At 39.7% G+C, this 23,191-nt stretch overlaps 1 protein-coding gene across 1 annotated transcript; it reads right to left on the bottom strand.

The window, feature by feature from the left end:
• Positions 1–1,859: 1,859 nt before the first annotated feature.
• elapor2a (endosome-lysosome associated apoptosis and autophagy regulator family member 2a) lies at positions 1,860–20,107 on the bottom strand. The gene is given in 23 exon segments (XM_026176091.1): positions 1,860–2,572; positions 2,689–2,857; positions 3,172–3,350; positions 3,751–3,877; positions 3,975–4,076; positions 4,163–4,259; positions 4,523–4,706; positions 4,800–4,973; positions 5,061–5,324; positions 10,294–10,431; positions 10,518–10,620; positions 10,723–10,813; positions 11,291–11,419; positions 11,517–11,697; positions 11,807–11,895; positions 13,250–13,402; positions 13,505–13,541; positions 13,543–13,611; positions 14,253–14,342; positions 16,477–16,624; positions 16,706–16,895; positions 18,215–18,335; positions 19,827–20,107. Coding segments are annotated over 23 exon segments (3,000 nt in total). The 5' UTR covers positions 19,923–20,107; the 3' UTR covers positions 1,860–2,503.
• Between the last annotated feature and the right edge of the window lie 3,084 nt (positions 20,108–23,191).

Raw genomic sequence — 23,191 nt, 5'->3', positions numbered from 1 at the left:
AAAACCAGGAAAAGAAGTTCTGCCTTATTTGTAAACTTGTTGTGCGATGACTAGTTGGGCAGTTTGGAAAATGTTATTAAAACATAATGCAATCATTTGCAAATCTCATAAACATTAAACTGAGACATTTTTACCATTTTATGAACAATATTTGCTTAGTTTGAAATTGATAGCAGCCACACATTTCAAGAGCAAAAGGCTGGAAACATAAGTAGTACTAAAGAGAAATATCTGGAGGAACATTTTGCAATTGTGCAAAATTAATTGTGCAACAGGTGAGTAACATATTCTGTATTTTTTGTTTTAAAAAAAAAAAAAGCATCTTAGCTCGGCAGATGTTCACCAATCTGCATCTACAAATTGTGGAACAATTTCATAATAATTTTCCTTAATGTAAGATGTTCAATAACTCATTATCTTCAGTGCATCAAAAGATTCATAGAATCCAGAAAAATCTTGTTGGGCAAGGCAAAAGGCCAAAAATAAGTATTGATTGCTCATGATCTTTGGGCCATCAGGTAGCTCTGCATTAACAGACAAATATGATTCTATAATGGAAATCACTGCTTGAGAACACTTCTGGAAATCACTGCAAACATAATCCAGAAACACACGTCTTCTCTGGGTCAAGGCTCATTTATACTGGACTGAGAAAATGTGGAAATCACCATTTGTGGTTAGATTGTTTTAAATTTGAAATTATTTTTTAGGATAACATTGGTCAAATATTTCTCACACCAGAAAACCAAAAATACAAATAAGACCCAGGACTGGTGAGCAGCTATTGAGTCCATTATCACCTCTCCCAAAAAATTCCAGCACATGGTCTCCTTTGCTCACAATTACAAGCTGCTGTTAAATGAAATGGGGACATCACCCTGTCCCAAGTTTTTTGGAGATATGTTGATCCCATCAAATTCAAAATGATCTTATTTGAAACACATCACCACTGTGATGTAGAATGATCTCCTGCATCTGGCGTTGCACAAAACTCAAAGGTGCTCTATTGGATTTAGATCTGGTAACTGTGGAGGCCAAATGAGTATGTTGAACTCACTGTCATGATAAAGAAAACAGTGACATCTGATGTGGCCTTCTGCTACTGCAGCGTATCTGTTCTAAGCTGTGACATGTTGTGCATTCAGAGGTGCTCGTCTACGTATCTTGGTTTTAACAAGTAGTTATTTGAGTTACTCTCATTATCCTATCAGGTCAAAGTAGTCTGGCCATTCTTCTCTGACATCAACAAGGCATTTCCCCACAAAGCACTGCCTCTGTGGGGAAATGTAAACCTCGAGGATGGTTGTGTGTGAACCAGCCCAGTCCGTCAGGTACCAACAACCACGCCACATTCAAAGTCACTTAGATCTCTTTTCTTTATTCTAATGCTCAGTTTGAACTTCAGCAGGTCATCTTAACAATAGGATCCCCTAACAAAGTGGTTGATGAGTGCATATTTCTTCACGAGTTACATTTTTGTTTGCCAGTTCCATTTTTTATGGATGCCCCATAGTGTTAATGACGATTTGACATAGCTTTTACTAAGGCCGTATTAGAAACAACTTGAATTTTTGGTGACAATCCCATTAAAATAGAAGCAAGTGCACCAGATCTATATAACTGGACATCTGTGAAATGTCTTCATATTTTAATAATGACTGTTTGTGCAAGCTTGTATACATATGTTTACAGATGTTTTAAATGTCTCTTTGTATTCCTCTTTTCAGTCTGCAAAGCATGCAAAAGTACCTTGAGTCTAAATAGTATTGAACAAATACATTTGACTTAAGGTTAAGTCAAATGTATTTATTGCTTAATTTTTCAGCAGCTTTTTAATAAGATAATCAGACTGAGTCAGATTATACATAAATACATCATGATTTATTTGAAGTACATGGACAGTCCACACCACAACCCAAACAGAATATGGCAAATTCAAATTTCAACTGATCAGTAGTTCTCTTCATTATATAATTTCAAATAAAAAAAAAAACAACAAAAACATGAGAAGGTAATGATTGTACATGAAAAGAATAAACCATCTGTGTAAACATCTGTGGGATATGGAAAGGCAAATCATAGCTTTCCTGAAGATGAACTATACCACAGGTATCAACGAAATATTGGACGATACGCAAACTGAAGAGAGAAAAATAGCAAAACAGGACATCTTAAATAGGTCTTTGTCTTACCCTGAGGTCTTCTATCAATTTTTTCCTGAAATAAATTAGAATCAGACAGCTATCAGGAAGTGTCAGCCACACACCTGCTTCACAGTCTTTAACTGGACAGCTCCATCGTACCAAGCTTTAAGGCCACCAGGTTAGTGTGACTCGTTTGAGCATGGCTCTGATGTTATGTCTATATGTGTGTGCACATACAAACAGTTGGTGTTCCAGGTATCAAAGCTTATAAAGGGGATAGTTAGATAGGGGTCACAAAGTGGGAAAAGTCTCTTGAAGGTCTGATTTCTCCCCTCAGCCCCCTTCACGGTTCTTCCACTCTAGCTCCACACCAATGTTTTGGAATGAGCCGAATTTAGCTGCACATTTTCATAGTTATCTCCATTTCTCTAAAATGAAAACGAAAAGAGAATTATTTTGCAACACTATATAGTTTGTTTGTTTGTTTTTTTTACCACTGTGGAACTTTGTGGTTTTAAAAGTATAGTGATACTGTGTCTCTCACCTTGGATGCTATGGCTTTGAGTTTTCCAAGTAGAGAAGGTTTTGTGTATACAACTTCATCCTCCATGTCTGCCTCATTCTCCCCCTCCATCACAGCACAGCTGTCAGCCACTGGCATTTCACATTCCTTATTAGCAGACATCACCAGCCGGGAGTACTTATACTCCAACCTTGCACAGAGACAAGTGACAGAATCAATACTGCAGAAATTTACAAGAAGAAGAAGAAGACGAAGAATCTTCACATAAATACTGTGATGTTACAGAGACAGAATGGCAAGAGATGGGATTTGGTAATAATGGAGAAGAAGAGACAAAGTTAAGGAAAGAAAACAAAACATGTGAAGCTAAAATCTTACAGCAGTGATGAGGAAGAAGGTGAGAAAGGGAGAAGGGGAGAATATTAAGGGGAATTAAGGGGAAAATGAGAAAACATGTAATTAAATAATGATGTGAGAAGTTAAAGAACAAGAGGCTAAAGATACCGTTTGTTCTTCTTCCAGAAATAGCAGGTCAGGGAAACGAGCAACACTGCAGTGAAAGCTCCCAGTCCTGCACCAAGCTGGATCCAGAACTCAATGCCCTCACAGGTCTGTGTTTTCTTAGCAGGCAAGGGCACACCACCCATGCACAGCTTTGGTTCATTCCACACATACAGCAAGTCCTAAGGGTGGATATACACACATGAATGGGACAGCGCATACACTAGTAAGTGTAAATATGAAATTTGAAGTGTTCAATAGGTTTGTCTTCATTCCAGCAACCTGCATTTTAAGTGAAACAAAGACTGTTATAGGGCTGACTTTAAGCTTTGTGGGATTTTTCTACATACATGGATATTTTGGATGCTAACAACCTTTAGGCTTGTTACCATGAACGGTTGTGGAATTATAACCCGTTTGGTTGCTTGGCTGGCTATAAAATTGGATAAGAATTTTAAAATCGGAGGTGAATATAAACCACTTCAAATGAAAGCTGCAGTACACAGTCTGTTTTAATTCACATTAAACATGCCTTTAAGAAAAATCCAGTACTCATAGACAAGTATATGTCCACACACACACCTGATTTCCTCCCTTGCACACTCCCTCTATCTGATGGTAGTCTCTTTCTGTGCATGTAGGACAAGCCCCTGAGCTCTCCCATAAGAATTGAAAGGTGCAACCATCACACGTTCCAGCAGGACACTGACTGAAATAGCCAAAGGCACAATTTGTTCAGTAAGCTGGACCACAGCACAGAACAGTGACAAACACATGAAAATTAGAGAGACGTTGATGAGAAAGACCTGGGTACTGAGAGCTCCCCCGTAGTGCTCTTGTCTGGGTTACAGCGAAGTGTCACCACCACGCTCCGACCCGACTCGCAAGATGAAGTTGTCTCCAAAGACCTTACACCAAAAAGCACAGAAAGCAAGAAGCTTAAAGCAGTGATTTTTTTTTCCACTCTATAAATAATGCCTGTAATGATAGGCACCTGTAGTAAAAGTTGACATCAGGAACTTTCTTGGAGGTCTTGGGAAACAGATCTGGTGTTACACTTATTCCTTCAAGGTTGTTATCCACAGTTGTCCCTGTTAATATTTATAGAAATGTATTACTTAATAATATGTCTACTTTTAATTTGTCTTTAATCTTTTCTATGACAGGAGTTTAACATTTAAAGACAAGCAAAAAAGACCTTTTATATTATACGAGTAATGATCCCCACAAAAAAGGACCTTTTACTTATTATCACATATTATTTTATTATTTTAAAATAAAAATAGAGGCATAAAAAAGTAAACCTAAATTCAATTCTCTTCACTGCCACCGTCTGTGTTTGATGCTCACTAACCAACAAATGTGTCAGCCAGGTTAATGGACTGCGAGGAGAGGGCTGTGTGGAATCCTCGTCCACTAGCTGGGATTATTGTTGATTGACAGATGAAGGTCGTGATGGCATTGGGCCCTTCCTTTTCTCTCTGGGAGTCAGTGATGGATAGGTCTGTTACATTGTCTGTACATACTGCCAACTGACCCTTAAAGAAAAAGAGAAAATTGCAATGACATTCAATTTGTGCACAACACATTTAAAATTGCAGGATTTTCTGCGCATTTTCATCTTTGCACACCTTTCCTCCACAGATACTGATATTGAAGTGATGGAAGTACTTGGTTCCTTTTGAGGTAAAGCTTGGGCCATTCATCAGTGACCCCACTGGCCCAAGTGAGCTGAAGTCAAAAGTCAGAGTGGCATTGCCTTCTGTGTAGGTGAAGTGACAGTCACTATAGCATAAGCTGTGCTCCTGGAAAACAAATACACAGGTATCTGGTGTACCGCCTTACTGATAACAAGAATTTTCTTAAATTCTTTCTCAATCATAGCAACAAACCTTGTCACTTTTGCTGGAAGGTCCACAGGATTTGCAGGCATCAGGGCCTGGTGCAGCGTGAGGCATCAGGTATGTGTTAGGTGGACACTCTGTGCACTGGCTCGTACTTGCGTCTATGTAATGCCCAGGTGGGCACGGCACACACGCAGAGCTGGACGGTTGTGCACCGAGGGCACAAACCCGACAGCTAGAGGACACTCCGTCCACCGCGTTACTCACAGTGATGGAGTAGATTCGCGCCACATCTTTGACATACTGTCGTACCTTAGGTAGAGAGAGATAAATACACATCAGCTAGATGACATGAAATAAAATCTCCAGTGTTGATATATTGTGCAAGACACTGAATGACACTTCAGAATTTATCTTTAGAACCAAAAAGAAGGGAGTACTTGGTGTGCCTAAAGTGGTCTGACCTCAAGAACTCAGTCATTTCAGATTTTATTAGCTATTGCACAAATTACAACACAACGACAACAACAGCAACCAAAGACAGTTCAAAACAAAAAGCAAGAAGCAAAGGTTACTGCTATTCTTTTACAGTTTTGCACTTTATGATATGTAATAAGGTTTGCAATTATATGAGATAACTAAAATATTTGAGGTAAATTAAATTAGAGTTATATATTTATATATAACTCTAATTAATAATATATAAATATATTTATAATTTTAAAGGACACCCTAGCCCACACGTCAGTGATCGATTTTGTAACTGTATCATCAGATCTGCAGCTGTATGTGCTAGACACTTGGGTGAAGAGAGGTGCTGAGCTGACAGCTGATCACCACCTGGTGGTGAGTTGGCTCAGGTGGGACTGTGGGATCTTCCATAGAGGAAGCAGAGTCTGGGGAGGAGGGGGGCGAGTCATCTATCACCAGGGGTGGGGTCACCCCTGGTGATAGATGACTCTATCACCACCAACTCTTTGGTGGGATAGCCCCTGGAGTGGATGAGGTTCCTAAAGGCTCTGGGTGTTGTACAAAGACTGAACTTTGGACACAGGAGCAACAATGCGGTTTTTGTCCCGGTCGCTGAACACTGGACCACCTCTTTACCCTTTTGAGGATATTTGGGGGTGCATGGGAGGTTGCCCAACCAATCTACATGTGTTTTGTGGACTTGGAGAAAGCATCTGACCATGTGCCTCGGAGAGTTCTGTGGGAGGTGTTTCAGGAGTATGGGGTGTCTGGCCCGTTGCTTTGAGCCAGTTGATCCTTTTGCAACCATTGCAAGAGCTTGGTCTGCATAGCCTGTAATAAGTCAGGCTTCCCAGTGGGTGTTGGACTCTACCAGGGAAAAAGTAACTGAGGAAAACAAAGACATGTTCTTATTAGGAGACTTTAATATCAATTGGTCAGCTCCTTCTTGTCCTTTAAGGAAAAAGATAAGTTCATCAGCGTTGGCTTGTTGCCTGTCTCAGATGATCACCATTCCCACCCGGGTCACGGTCAACGCAGGAGGTCATCATCATGTATTGATCATATATATATATATATATATATATATATATATATATATATATATATATATATATATATATATATATATATATATATATATATATATATATATATATATATATATATATATATATATATATATATATATATAAATGTTCCTGAGCATTGCTCTAATATTGTTTCTATTCCAGTTGGCTATAGTGACCATAATCTTGTAGGTTTGACCAAGAAAATGAAACCACTGAAAACTGCACAAAAGATTATTTTTCATAGATCATACAAAAATTTCAATGCAGATAAGTATATTAATGACGTAAAAGAAATTCACTGGACTGACATCTGCCTCGAGAGTGACCCTGATATGGCATTATCTATGTTTATTGAAAACTTTTGCTACCTGGCTGACAAACATGCCCCCTTAAAAAGATTTACTGTTAAAAAGAACTACGCACCTTGGTTAGATAATGAACTTAAGGTTGCAATGTCAGAAAGGGATATAGCAAAAGCAAAAGCACATACCCGTAAGTCTGTCAGTCCACAAGAGTGGGCACGATATCGCGAGTTAAGAAATCAAGTAACTAAATTGAATAGGCGCAAGAAGAAAGAATATTATCAACTTAAGCTCAAGGAGGCCAATAAGGACAGCAAAAAGTTTTAAATAATATAATGGGTAGAGATCTTGCTCCGGTGATGTCTCACATCTACACGGGTGGTACGTTTATAAGTAAAGCTAAGGACATAGCCAATTATTTTGCGAATTATTACAGCAATAAAATAACAAATTTAAAATCTAATATGAGCAGAGGTGATCCCACCTTATCACGTCGTCTTATACAGGATGTTATCATGAATAATAAGCAATGCCAATTTAAGTTTGAGGCAGTGAATGCGGAGATGGTAGAGCGCTTATTGATATCACTTCCTGACGATACATCCTCCGGCTCTGATAACATAGACAGTAAACTGCTCAAAGTTGCAGCCAAGTTTTGTGTCCGCTTCCTATATTCACAATTTATATAGATCTTTGGCATGCAGCTTATTTCGCATTGGCAGTGGAAAGAATCGAAAATAATTCCCATTCCTAAAAAACAAGAATGACGTTTTTAATGGTGGTCAATAGCAGACCTTAGGTCTACGCCCGTTCTAAAGTAAATCTATGGAGAGGATTGTCTATGAACAAATTCAACATTACCTAACAGAAAATCAGTTACTCACTCAGTTTCAACATGCTACAAACCTGGTTATTCCACCAGTTCAGCTCTCATTCACATGACAGATAACTGTACAAATATCTAGATAATGGAATTTGCCGGGGTTGTATGCGGAAGTGCTGATTGATTGATAAATCATGATTTTGATAGATAACTAAATGTTAGGTTTTACCACTGCTTGTGCTGAATTCCAGGATAGCTCAGTTAAATGGCGCCATGACATCGTTTGATAGATAAACTAAAAGTTTATGGATTTCCCACTGCTTTGTGCTGGAGGAACAGTTATTGTCTGGAAGAAGGCAAAAGGTTTATTATAATGGTTATTTCTCGGAGGGCTGTGAAATGAACTGTGGTCTACCCCAAGGCAGCTGCTTCGGTCCACTTCTCTACTCAGTCTTTACAAATGATTTGCCGTATGTCCTGGATAAATCTCATCTTGTAATGTATGCTGATGATTCCACCATGTTTTATTCAGCCAGTAGCCACTCTGAATTGACAAGCGTGTTACAACTAGATTTGCTGAACGTGTTTGATTGGATAAGTAAAAACAACATGATTTTAAACGTGTCTAAATCCAAATCCATGTTAATAGGAAGTAGAGGACGCTTAGTCAACAGCCCACAACTAAATCTTTCCATAGCTGGATTGGTATTAGAACAGGTCACCCAGATTAAATTACTTGGTGTTACCATAAACCACCACCTTTCATGGTCTCAGCACATCAACTCTGTTATTAAGAAAATGGGACAGGGCACAGCTATAGCTAGGAAATGCTCTTTTTATATCACTTCTTCAATTATGAAAGATGTCATTAATGCACTAGTATTATCTCATCTAGAGTACTGCTCAATCATTTGGTCAGCAGCTAATAAGACAGATCTGAACAGACTTCAGTTAGTCCAAAATAGGGCGGCCAGATTAGTGTTAAGGTGTTCATATTATACAAGTATTGATAAAATGCACGATAAACTTTCTTGGCTTTCTGTACAAGCTAAATTATACTATGGATTACTTGTATTTTTAAAGAAAGCAATACTGGTAAACACACCACACTTTTTTTATGCTCAGTTGCAGTATCCAGATGAAATACATAATCATGCTACACGATTCTCAACTACCGTAACCACAATTTAGTAACTCCTCGAGTTAAAAGTAACTTTTTGAAAAACTCTGTTATATTTAGAGCATCTTTTCAGTGGAATAAGTTCCCTTATGCAATTAGAGAATTGGCTTCTATTCATAATTTTAAAAATCACCTAAAAGCCTATTTAGGCCGTTTTTAATGTATTTGTAAAAATTGTAGAGGGTAATGTCACTTGTAATGGAAATTGTGTATTTTGTTTGAGTGTTGTGTTTTGGGTTTTTTGCTTTTTTATATAATTTTTAATATTCACATGTTTACATTTTCAGAATTGTAAAACCTTATTGTGGATCTAAGAGCCAAATTATGTGGACAATTTGCATCCAACTCATTGTGTAACATTTTATTTGGTGGTATTTGATGGTTTGGGCCCCAGGAAGACTAGCAACCACTGTTGTGGAAGCTAATGGGGTTCCTTATAAATAAACAAATAAATAAACCAGGGTTGCCGTTTGTTACAGATTCAATTTATAATTTAAATGGGCAGAATTTCTAGGCCAAGTGACAGAAAGCTTCAACTTGGGTGGTCTCAGAATCTCATCTCTGCCTTTCGCAGATGTGGCTCCATTGACTTCATCAGGCGGTGGCCTCCAGCAGCAGGATGAGAATCACCACCTCCAAGTCTGAAGCCATGGTCCTCAGCCAGAAAAGGGTGCCATGTCCATACTAAACCAGGTTAGGGACGAGTTCCTGCCCCAAGTGGAGTGCCTTGGGTCAGTATCTTGGGGTCTTGTTCACAAGCGAGGGAAGAGGGGAGTAGGAGATTGACAGACAGATTGGTGCTGCAGCGCCAGTGATGCGAATGCTGTACCGGTCTGTTGTAGTGAAGAGAGACCTGCACTTAAAAGCTAAGCTCTCAATTTCCCGGTCTACGTCCCTACCCTCAGCTATGCTCACGACCTTTGAGTAGTGACCAAAAAACGAGATCGTGGATACAAGTGACGGAAATGGGCCTCCTCTGAAGTGTGGCTGGCCTCTCCCTTGGAGATAAAGTGAGGAGTTTGGCCATCTGGGAGAGGCTCAGAGTAGAGCTGCTACTCCTCCACATCGAAAGGAGCCAATTGAGGTGATCTGACAAGGATGCCTGCTGGGGTCTCCAGGGTGATGTGTTCCAGGCATAACCCACTGGGAGGATGCTGCGTTGCAGACCCAGGCCAAGCTTGAGAGATTATATCTCTCATTTGGCCTGGGAACACCTTTGTGTTCCCCCAGACAAGCTGGAGGAGGTGGCCAGGGAGAGGGAGGTCTGTCTGGGTGTCTCTACTTAGGTTGCTGCCCTAATGACCCAGCCCCGGATAAGTGGAAGGAAATGGATGGATGGGTGGAAAGTATTAATGAACATCGTTCACTGACAGCTTTGAAGTGAATGTAGTTTAAATTAGTTCATATCTGTGTGTAATTGTGTACTTCTACTCACATCTGAAGCTTGGTTAGTCCTCTGGAAGGCCCATGTGTAGGAAACTGAAGCATTCTTTGTCATGATGTGTGTGTAGGTTTGCCTTGTTTTGTTTTTCTCCCAAGACTCCACTATTTTTGTACTCTTCCTGTTTACATCCTAAAAGATTCATTAGACAAATTTCTGGTTTGAAAATCTATGGTAACATTTTTCAGAGCAGCAATCATGTCGGTAACTCTTCTCACCATCATGAAGTAGAGCTCACAGTCAGCTGTGCAAGAAGTTTCAAATTCAAATGTAATGCGACCAAATTCTTCCCCTGAATGACTCGACACTGAAGTAGGAAGCCTGATGGCAAATAAACAGAAGAAGGGAATTAGTCACAGCTGAAAGAAATAGCTCAGTGGCAAAAGTGATGGAGGCTAAAAAACTCAAAGCTACTATCCTTACTTGAATCCAGGAACATGGAGGTTGAGGATGAGGTAATCATTATCAGAGCTTCCGGCTCCAGCCTGGATGTGATTACCTGCAACCTCCCAACCTGAAAATAAATAAATAAATAAATAAATAAATAACTGATCAAGCACACACATCCATACATATGCAATAATACTAAGTGCAATAATCCTTTCTGTCATCGTTGTATTTTTACTCAGTTGTATATAGTATTTGTATTCTATTTTTATCTTATTGTATATTTATTTTATTTTATTCTACTGTATATAGTATTTTATTTTATTCTATTCTGTACAGTTGTGTACTGTATTTATTCTTATTGTATTCTAATTTTTGCCTCATAACTTTTGCACTGTCCACTTCCTGCTGTGACAAAACAAATTTCCCAGTGTTGCGGTTAGTGTCGTGTGGGTGTTGCGGTTAGTGCGTGTTGCTAATGGTAGCCAAATATTTGCCATGCTTTTTGATTCACTTCATTGGAGTCATCACACAATACAGTGACAAAATAGACCAGAATTGAGGGAAAGAGCAAAAGTGGGCATGTCTTGCCATAAACACCTACCATTCATACTGTCACACTTGGAATTGCCGACATTAAAACAGGAAGTCTTCATGTTAGAAGGAAGAACATTCCACCATTTGTACTCATAACCCAAGGTGGGCTCAGAGCCTGCAGGACACTGCTGACATGCTGGGGACAAACAGTGAAAAACACAATTGGGAAACCGCATGAAACAAAAGGTAAGTGGAAGACAAATGAGGACTGTAAGATAGAAAGTTTTCAGTACGTTTCATGCCATCGGAAAAGGTCCCAGGTGGACATGGTGAGCATGTGGCCGTGTCATTGTTATAGAAACCAGGGTTACAGGGGGGGCAGGGCTCTCGTTCTCCACTTGGAGGCAATGTCACAGCTCCAGTCACATTCTCAAGACAGATCTTAGGTTCAACCCACTTAAATATGACCTGTGTCTGAAATCAGATAAAAAAAAGGTGTGAGTTGGAATAAAAAGGACAAACTGTGATTATAGAGCGAGTCTCAACAGGCTCTTTAGTAAAGAGGTAGCCTCTTTTCTCTCACCTTGCGCTCTTGGTCACAAGCTGTGTGGATCTGGAAATAATCCTTCATGGAACAGGGAGGTCTGTCCTTACATGAGCCAGATCCCTCAGCTAGGAAAAGTGGGGATACATTATATTAATATTAGCATAGGAGATATAAAGCAAATATAATTATTTAAAAACAGGAGCAATTTTAAGCAGAATCGATCCCCCCCACCCCCATTTCCTTTTATATGGATACAACACTAGCAAAGCAACAGTCGCAAAATATGTACTAAATAAAATATGTTTATTCCCTGGATGATCTAGCTAGGAAAGAGGACTAGGGCCACTGGGGGGAAAAAGTGGGCATGTGATTTTTTTCTTCTTTTCCAGAAGTCTGAGACAAAAGAAAGAATTCTGAGGTTAAGCTCAGAATTTTGACTTTTTCCTTAGAATTATTTTTTTTCAGAATTCTGGAAAAAAAGAAAAAGAAAACTTTTTTTTTCCCCCGGTGGCCCTAATCCTCTACCGTATCTAGCTGTATCCAGTGACTTTTAAATTACTTTACTAAACAGAAAATTAATTAAATGCATTATATGATTCTTTATCAAGGCAGAGTGTGCCTCAGTAAAAACTGTGGAATTGCCTGTTCTTTCATCTTAAAACTTAAATTTCATTAGATGGTTAAACAGTCTGAACAACTCGTTTGAAGTACAAAGAAGAGTTGTATTGCCATATCAGCTGGTTTTGCCTTTTGGTCTTCATAAAACACATCACCTAGTACAGCTCAAATAAAAAATATTAAAAAATAACATCAAAATACATATCGGTCAACAGTGCATCTACAAGAAATGGCCAATCATTGTCCCAGGCAAGGAGTAGGTTGTGTCATATTTAGTTCATAATCCAAAGGAGTGCAACTTATTGGCAGTCCTTAATACTGTATTTATCCTGAGATGTGCCTATTTAATATGGTACAGGCCAATTTTAAAAATAAGTGAATACATTTTTTTAAATCACTTGAGTAGAAAGATCCAACTAAATACATTTTCAAAAAGTATGTTAACATTATGTAGCAGTATGTAAAAGTATGTTACAAGATACATCATACAAATAAAATAACCACAGTACTTTAACTGAAAAGTCCTCGTTCAAACCCCCTGGGGGAAAAAAAAAAAAAATAAATCTAAACTTCTAGTTCAAGATTCTAGTGCATTGGCTGCCTTCCTATCATATTACATATGTTAGCAAATATACTAACATAATGATCAAGCATTACTTTTGCTGCCCCAGTTGCCAAAACCTGCTATTCCCTTGCGATCACGCGGGCTCACTGTGTTTCTTTTTCTGAAGTTTGACAACTGTGACATAAAAATAGGACAAGCTCTATCTATATCCTTTAGATGTGCTTCTCTAAAAAGCAGTGATAGCAATTAGGATTCAAAACAGATTTGAAATGGCAAATCTAGCTTTTTATTCATACCTGCATACTGAGTGCTGGTGTTACAGGGAGTGCAGGAACTGGCACCATGGCCAGAATAGGTGTCCCGAGGACAGGGTTCACATGAGGAGGAGCCAGGGACTCGACTGAAAGATCCCGGCTTACACGGAAAACACTCTGATGTGTAGGCAACACCTGAGCGGAGCAGAAAAGATAGAAAGAAGAAGTAACTGTTTGATCTATTTTGTTGTCATTTTTTATAAAGAGAAAAAGAAAAAAGCAAAAGTAACCACCAACCCTCAATATGAATATTTTTCAGCAGTGCAGGATTCACCACTTTTTTTCCCCATCGTAACACCACCAGTCCTCCAGTAAAGGATGTTGGTGCCAGATTTCAGGTTCACCTAGAATACACATATCAATGCATCATCAGCTTGGGATTAAATATTAATAATTAATATAATATTCTATCTGAAAATTAAGAAAGGTCATTATATGCGATCAGCTTAATTGCAGCAGCTAAGCTGTAACTCTATAGCCATCTAACCATGAAGTATAAAGCTTAACAGCACAAGTTCAGAAAACATAAACTGCAAAGTATGCAGGACAACAGTAACTTTATACAGATTGTTTTGTTTTCATGGCATATAATGCCACGTAAGTAAATTCATTTTTTTTTTTCTTATTAAGGAATTAAAATAGCAGAACAATTTTCTTGAACCAAACAAATCTAATCTAACCTGCGAGAAGAAGCAAGGAGCAGTACCACCACTAGAAACCTATCTCAAGAAGATCCATATATTACATTTAATTGTACATTTTAATTCACAATGCAGAAACCAAAATATGTACGTGCAGAAGCTCATTTACAGCATGAGTGTAAAATTACTGGAGACAATATAAAATGATGCCAGCTCCTTTCTGTGTACACGCTTCCTGCTTCTATCCGCTCTGTGGATGTTACACAATACATTTGATTTGGGAGAACGAGGCTAAAAACCTGCCCTTTCTGTCTACTTGTCGTCGTGCTCTGTGAGACATTTACCGTATGAGTTGCCCATTCGCCATGCTTGGTGAGCTTGAGCCACTTCTTGTCATCAGACTGATCCATTTCTTGACACTGGTCATTCTGGATCTAAACACACACAAGCAGATCAAAACCTCCCCCCTTTTTTTCCACACTAATTTTCAGTTACAACATTGTGCATGGTTTATATGTTCATGCATACACACCGCATCACTACACTGATAAGTGGACAGGGGAAAATACAAAAAAAAAGTACTAGAATTAACTGTAAGAAAACTATGTAACTATGCTTTAGCTTGAGCACAATCTATAGTACTTTTTAATTAGCTCTTGCAGGCTTCTTACAAATAAAATAGCATTGATAGATGTATATACAAGCAATAATAATAGAATAGAATAGAATAGAATAGAATAATCCATTTAATTGTCCCACAAGGGGAAATTTGGTTGTAACAGCAGCCAAAAAGACACATATACAAACAAACAGTACACAGGACACAGAACAGAAACATACACAATTTTTCTTACATATTTACATTAAGGACAATGGTTACTATATACAGAGAGTACTGTACAGTTACAGTGGGGCAAAAAAGTATTTAGTCAGCCACCGATTGTGCAAGTTCCCCCACTTAAAATGATGACAGAGGTCAGTAATTTGCACCAGAAGTACACTTCAACTGTGAGAGACAGAAGGTGAAAAAAAAAATCCATGAATCCACATGGTAGGATTTGTAAAGAATTTATTCGTAAATCAGGGTGGAAAATAAGTATTTGGTCACCTCAAACAAGGAAAATCTCTGGCTCTCACAGACCTGTAACGTCTTCTGTAAGAAGCTTTTCTGTCCCCCACTCGTTACCTGTATGAATGGCACCTGTTTGAACTCATCATCTGTATAAAAGACACCTGTCCACAGCCTCAAACAGTCAGACTCCAAACTCCGCCATGGCCAAGACCAAAGAGCTTTCGAAGGACACCAGGAAAAGTACTGTAGACCTGCACCAGACTGGGAAGAGTGAATCTACAATAGGCAAGCAGCTTGGTGTGAAAAAATCAACTGTGGGAGTAATCATCAGAAAATGGAAGACATACAAGACCACTGATAATCTCCCTCGATCTGGGGCTCCACGCAAGATCTCATCCCGTGGGGTCAAAATGATCATGAGAACGGTGAGCAAAGATCCCAGAACCACACGGGGGGACCTGGCGAATGACCTGCAGAGAGCTGGGACCAAAGTAACAAAGGTCACCATCAGTAACACACTACAACGGCAGGGAATCAAATCCCCCAGTGCCAGACGTGTTCCGCTGCTGAAGCCAGTGCATGTCCAGGCCCGTCTGAAGTTTGCCAGAGAGCACATGGATGATACAGCAGAGGATTGGGAGAATGTCATGTGGTCAGATGAAACCAAAGTAGAACTTTTTGGTATAAACTCAACTCGTCGTGTTTGGAGGAAGAAGAATACTGAGTTGCATCCCAAGAACACCATACCTACTGTGAAGCATGGGGGTGGAAACATCATGCTATGGGGCTGTTTTTCTGCCAAGGGGACAGGACGACTGATCCGTGTTAAGGACAGAATGAATGGGGCCATGTATCGTGAGATTTTGAGCCAAAACCTCCTTCCATCAGTGAGAACTTTGAAGATGAAACAAGGCTGGGTCTTCCAACATGACAATGATCCAAAACACACCGCCCGGGCAACAAAGGAGTGGCTCCGTAAGAAGCATTTGAAAGTCCTGGAGTGGCCTAGCCAGTCTCCAGACCTCAACCCCATAGAAAATCTGTGGCGGGAATTGAAAGTCCGTGTTGCTCGGCGACAGCCCCAAAACATCACTGCTCTCGAGAAGATCTGCATGGAGGAATGGGCCAAAATACCAGCTACTGTGTGTGCAAACCTGGTAAAGACCTATAGTAAACGTTTGACCTCTGTTATTGCCAACAAAGGTTATGTTACAAAGTATTGAGTTGTATTTTTGTTATTGACCAAATACTTATTTTCCACCCTAATTTATGAATAAATTCTTTACAAATCCTACCATGTGGATTCATGGATTTTTTTTTCACATTCTGTCTCTCACAGTTGAAGTGTACCTCTGGTGCAAATTACTGACCTCTGTCATCATTTTAAGCGGGGGAACTTGCACAATCGGTGGCTGACTAAATACTTTTTTGCCCCACTGTACAGTTAATAATGAAGTGATGGCAGATGTTTCCACTGAAAGGCAACGAATACTCACAAAGAACTCAAATAGCAGGTTACTGTCAGGATACTGGTAGTCAAAGCTAACTGAGCCTTGTTTCTTCAGATGCACAGCATAGATGAGAGAGACTGTGCATTCATCCCTGTTGGACTCCAGATAGTTTCCCTGAGGAGCCCAGGAAGAGCTACAAGAAAAAAAAATAAATAAATCCAGCATAGTATTTTTTACCAACTTTTTCCCTTTTTTAAATGTCTTACTCAATTACCTGTTACAGGTGAGGCTGTTATAACCGGGTAGGCTGTTCTCCAGGGAGGTTGCTAGGCTACTAAATCCAATAGGCATGTAATCCCATTGGTCGAAGCGGATACCGCTACCGAGGGAGTAGCTTCCTGCTGCACACTGAGTGCACTCCTGAGCTGACATCTCCAGGAACTCTCCAGCCTTACACGAGAAGGCTAGTGGACACAGTGAAAGAAAGAAAACAGTTTTTGAATTTACCAACCTTCTTCACATTCTACAGCAAAAAGCATGGTCGCATCAGCCATTACATGTAATGTAACCCCAGTGATTGACAAACTTCATTCTTACATCTGTTACAAAGCGTCTTTGTACTTGTTTTCCCCTCACTGAGCCATTGTGTCTCTGCATTTCTCCAGAACAGGTATGAGGACAGTTCTTCCTCATACCTGTTCTCGTCTAATGGCATTGTGATGCTTCTCTATGCTAAATGTGAGAGCATGCAACTGCTTCAAGGCTAGATTTAAAAATAGTTTGCTCTGGCAGGCACTTTGATAGTTACACATAACAACTGGTGACAGATAAGCTCATTAAGTGGGCGGTGTGCTCCATTTCAATACAGTGAATGACACTGAAATATCATATGCGAGTTAGAATTAGATGACGAACCTATGAGAACACAAGTGTATATAAATAGTGGTCTGAGGAGGAAGAAGGAAACAAAAAATTGTTTAAAATAACAAAAGGTGAGAAACAGTGCTGATATGGAAAGCATTTTGTTAGTTCAGTCTTCAGTGCATTCCAGTTCACGGCACTATTATTATTAAAATAATAAATAAACTTTTTCCAAACAATTTATGCATACATAACACATGTAGGTTTGAAAACAGTAAAAGAAAAGAAAGCATTCATGAACCCTATTGTTGGATTCGATCCATTAGTGAGGTGGTGTTGAATAAAAGCACTGGGCAAACCTGTACAGGTGAATGATAAAGACCAAACTTGTATGACCAGCAACATGAGCATTCCGTCATGTAATGAAACGGTGTCATCTTGGCTCCATTATGATAAGAGTGTCAAACAAAAACTACAAAAAGAAAAAAGTAACACCCTCTATGACTCACTTTTTTACTTAAGAAAAAAAAATGACATTAGCATCGACTGGAAAGGTTAGTTACATGGCCCAATAAAAAGCACCAAACGAGCTTGAGTTAACATCCTCAAGGACACGTTTGTCAGTGAGCACCTGTGCATTCTTGGAGCTACACTAACATCTCCCTGTCCTTTCACTTCACATTAAACAACCACTAACCTTCATCAACACGTGCCATCAATTATGTGCCTTGTTTCGTAGCAAGCACAGAAAGATATTACGTAACATTGTTTTTGCTCCAAGGTTATTGGCCTGTAGCTTCACTCTATGGTTGGTCGACGTCCAAACACAGTCAGGTTGTGGTGGTGAAAGTTCCAGCTACTGATAAGAAGGTGACATACACACATCAGCTTCAGTCATTTTCCACACGCACACTTAACTCACTGCATTCTGTGCCTCGCACTGGCGCTGGTAGTCCAGTACAGGCCCCAGGGTGCTGTGGGATGGCCACTCTCCACCGAGATCCTGTGCTGTCACACTCCGTGTACTCAAAGTAGTAATCAGTCTGCCAGGGAGACACACAAAACATAAGAAGTCAGTCAACATAGCAGGCTTGGACATAAAACCTGACTAAACATAGGCCAGAGGCAGGTCAGCAAACATCTCCACCCAAACTAAAGCACAGAATCATCTCTTCCAGATAAGAATCACCAGCAAATCAGAGCAGACTGCTTGCTACTAACAATGAATTCCTACAGAATCCAGCTGCTATTGGCTGAAAAACATGAGTGCCAGTCACAGTGTAATCTCTAAAGCTAAAACCATTCTTCTGCCCCTGGTCACAACAAACCATCTCCATGGCGATAGGAGTAGGGGAGATGGCAGCAGTGGGCTGCTGGTGAAAGAGGCTGAGTCATTTTACCAGCAGCTTTTAACATTTCAAGTAGGCTCACTTAGACATTCGATTATTGCATGTAATTGTTTTAATCTGTGGCTCATGAGTGAAAAGCACTGGCCCAGTGTTCTTGATTCCACTTCTCCTCATCTTGTGTCTACAGAGGCGGGTGGCCTAATTTCTGACAGTTTACATAATGCTATTCCTTGAGCCAAACCAGATTTTGACACCCCGGCACATACAGGCTGTTGTGTGTGGAGTGATTTTTTTTCCCTGGTTTTAAGTGGGTCTAAGGTTAGAGCTCAGAGACGCTTTCCGATAAAGGTCACAAGAAATGAGGCTAAATCAAGCATATTAATACACAAACTGTTTTTACTGCTGTAGTGATACAAAAAATAAATACAGGATTGTGAACTGTGCAACACTAAACCCTCGTTATCTCTTGCGACTCCCATAAGTGCTGTGGTCAATCACGGATGTGGCAGCTGTTCAATATTCATCTCACACCATGATTCAGCAAAGTCCTCTTCGGAATAAATTTCTTTCAGCGTAAACATCAGCTCTGGTAAATCTCACCCTCCCCAGAAGGGCTAAAGCTGCACAATGATTTAACCACCATATAGGAACAAACTGGAGGCCCGCAGTAATCTCTTTGTCAGTGTGAAAAAAGAGAATGACTTAGAGGAATGTTGCTCCTCTATCTTGGGACACCTCTGTGTGTGTGTGTGTGTGTGTGTTGTGCTGCCAGCCTAGTGTCAGAACGTGTTGAGCTGTGCCAGACCAAAGGGAAGGAAAAGCCAGTTCATGCAGGAAACTGATAACTTAATAGCACAGACTGGTGAAGTTCAACAAACACCAGACCTGAACAGTGATTCATACTCCTCCATGTTGTTCGCGTTATTTAAACAGAAAGCAGCGCTGAGGTGTGCGTCTTCACACATGCTGCAAATTATAAAGTGGGACTCCAAACCTACACCGTAAATCGACCCGGAAATGTGACATCAATGTTTAATCGTGTTTACTGTTCGATCACTAGATTAATAACTCGCTCAAGCGTGCGCAGACACAGCAGCCTTTCGCCTTTTCTTTCTTTTCTGTATAAACAGTCAGTTATTTTTGATATAGCGATAAACAGCTCAGACTGATTGACTGTAGCCTCACCTCAGTACACTGCTTCTGTCCTTTCGCCCCGTCCATCAGCTGGAGCGCGCAGAGGATGAGAGCGCAACGACCGACGAGCCAAGCTGAGGTCTGCATTGTAGATCATCGAAGGTGGCGGGGGGGACACAAACACACAAAAACAACCGAAATCCAGGAGAAAAACGGAACGTATCATGAACCCGAACCCGGCTTGACACCTGCTTATATCGCTTCTTGCTTCCCAGGCTTTCCACCTGCAATTACGCTGCGCGCTCCAGGGATGCCTCATCAGATTCAAGCAGTGTAGGATAAAAAAAAAAATGGGTTTCCGGTTAAGGTTTTCAAAATAAAGATTTGCGCGTACGGTTGATGATTTGTGATGGTAGTGTTTAGTGAAATGCATCATTTTGTATGATGTCATTTTTGTGATATGGATGTGTTTAGGAACGCATAAATGTTCACTGCAGAAGTTAAGCCCCCAGTTTTCCTTTAATTTGAAGGCGAAGTAATGCTGCCTTCTGTTGCTGTCGTTGTATTTTCTTTCTTTTGCACATCTTTGATTCATGCTTTTAACCTCCTGGTCCTCCTGAAGTGTTGCTTACATAAAAAAATAAATAAATAAATAAAGAATTTTTTTTAAAAATTAAAAAACAAGCTGGCTATCATAAAAATATTTAAATATACAAAATATAGCGAAATGTTTAGTAGCATATTAATTATAATACTGGTGGCTAAAGGAAAACGAGCAGCAATTTTTTGGGCACACAACATTTTGAAAGGATTTTTTCATGATCTTGCGAGCATTAAACACTAGTGACAGTCATGCACACAACTGACCACCAGAGGGAAACAAAGCTCTGCAACATTACTGTGGGGACGGCTCTGGTTAGCTGTGTTACGTTATCTACAGCCTGTGCAATAACAATCAAATTTATATTTTTTTATTTTGTGTCTGAAGTGAGATATTTATGGAGATAAATGTTCGGCGTGCAACTCTGAAAGTCTAACATAGTAAGTGTAGCACTTGCAGCTGATGTGTCTGACATGGAAAAACTGGTTTGTGCTCATTTTTTTGGTTTTGAACACATGTAGAGTTTGTCAGACTCGGGTTACTACTGAAGGTCTAACAGATAGAAGATTTCTAAAGCTTCCAAATAATATCAACCTGAAAATGAAATGGATATAATTTGGTTGCATGTTTTTAATCTTGGCTATAAAGTCCCTCTAAGCCTGTATGTTTCTGTTTACATCCTTACACAAAAAAGCTCATGCATGTTTCATAATAACACCCTGGCTCAATTTGTCAGGGTGTGCATTACACCCATAGCACCAAACCGCATTAAAAAACACGGAAGAGCAGCCTGACAGAACAACTCTGTGCCTGTAGGTGTAACAGAAATGCAATGCGTCTCTTTTTTTTCTTTTTTTTCTTTTTTTTGAACAGTTTTCTTATTAACTTTCTATTTAATGGACAGAAATTTGAAATTAGTTTAATCATCTAAGCAAAGCATTGTGTTTAAAATAAAAAACGTGTGTAAAATTTTTATGACCTTCATTGACTAGTTATCAGACATTAATCTTTCTTTGGAATTGGTAAACATATCGGTGACATAATAGTTTAATTGTTGTGTCTGGTGTTTCTCCTACAGTCAGCAGTGCAACCGACTTAGGACCAAAATGCCACCAAGAACTTGAAACTTAGAAATGACCCATCTTTCCCATGAGACTGAACCTGTCCCCCCAATTTACAGCATGTGAGAAAACGCATAAAATAATAATAGTTTCAAGAGGGAAAAAAATGCCTGGCAGGCTGTGTAATCAACTTGCTTTCCTGTGGCACTCACGTGGATAATTTATGACATGCTGCATTAAACTGAGTCACAAGGCTTGTCCACAGTGCTAGGACTTCCCTTTGTTCACACACTGAGAGTCAGGACTCCTGCTGTTAAATTCACGTGGGTTGAAATTTTTCCTCGCTTGACAGAATATACCCTTTCTGACATTTAATTCTGTTGCAGGAAACTTAGCAATAATTTCTTTTCTGTTGAATTTTTTTCCTGTGTATAGAGTATTTTGGTTTCAACTAAGAAAACTATGCAGCTGGCACCAAATGAAGACTAAAGCTTATCTTTAATCAGAATTACAACTAGACCATCAGAAATATTATATGCAATATAATTGTGGTCTAAAATATAAGTATGATATCTGAGCCTATAAAGGTTACATCAAACACTTCCTTTATCCAGAGCCTGTGCCGTTTATATTAAAAGAAACAGTCCAAACCAGCATCCGTAACCAAAGTAGGATTAGAATATGTTGGGTCCCAATGCTAACATTGATATTCCCTATGAAAAATCATTAACCAACAAAACTATGGATCCAGCTTTTCTTCATGGGATTGTATGAATATTCAAGTAGTTCTCACCTAAAGGCAGCTGGCTTTCTACCGTCTCACTTTTTCAGTGAGGACTGATGCCAGCCTCCACCCTCTCTCTCTCTCTCTCTCTCTCTCTCTATCCATCTATCTCTCTCAAGCTCTCTCTTTTTCCCCCCTTTCTCTTTCTCATCTGAGGCCTATCACTTACGGTGTTTGCCTGTAACTTGAACTCTCATATTCAACCATCTGTAACGCTGCAATAACCTTTACACCCTGAGCTGCTGCTCTGTGATCAGATGAGTTCATTAATTAATAGTGGTGAAGTGTAGGGCAAGTGTATTAGTAACTGACCCTGAGTCAGATGGTAACCAGAGTCCAGCTGGAACAAGGTGGACCAACCCCAGCCTCCAAATTCACAACAAGCCAGGGACTACCTGATCGAGTAATGAGACACCAAGGCACTCACGTATGCGCATAAAACCCTGAGACAGTCGTACTCATGCTGGTTGTCAGGGTGGCAGATAAGGTACTGAGAAGAGAAGAAGAAACAATTGCTTAATAGTTAAATACTGTTTGTGGTTTGTTTAGCTTTTGGGGGGGGTTTTCCCCTTTTTTTTGTTTGTTTGTTTTTTTCAATGAGAGAATAATGTGTTAACAGATTGATCAATTCACCAAGAAGGCTGACACATTATGGATTTCTAACGACGAGCCTCGGATAAGCTGTTGATCTGGTTGCTTCAGGAAACCGCTATTGCATTAATGAAATAATTGTTATGGGTGGAACCAAAAGTCTTTCCTGGGTATGAAGATTTTTTTTCACACATCACATCGCAACTTGGCAACTTGGCCTGTTCATGTGCCTTTAAATGATATGAATACCTAAATGGCAGTAGCTCCGACTCCAGTGCTGGATGATCCACAAGAAAGTACCACGCATTTATTGCTGTGTTAGGAAACCACATATCTGCCTGATGTTAGAGCCTTCAGGATTTATTTTATTTATTCTCTT

The sequence above is a fragment of the Astatotilapia calliptera genome, chromosome 7 (assembly GCF_900246225.1).
Source record: "Astatotilapia calliptera chromosome 7, fAstCal1.2, whole genome shotgun sequence".
NCBI classification, from domain to species: domain Eukaryota; kingdom Metazoa; phylum Chordata; class Actinopteri; order Cichliformes; family Cichlidae; genus Astatotilapia; species Astatotilapia calliptera.
Note: the sequence above shows the minus strand (reverse complement) of the source record. Positions and strands in the feature narration are given on the sequence as shown.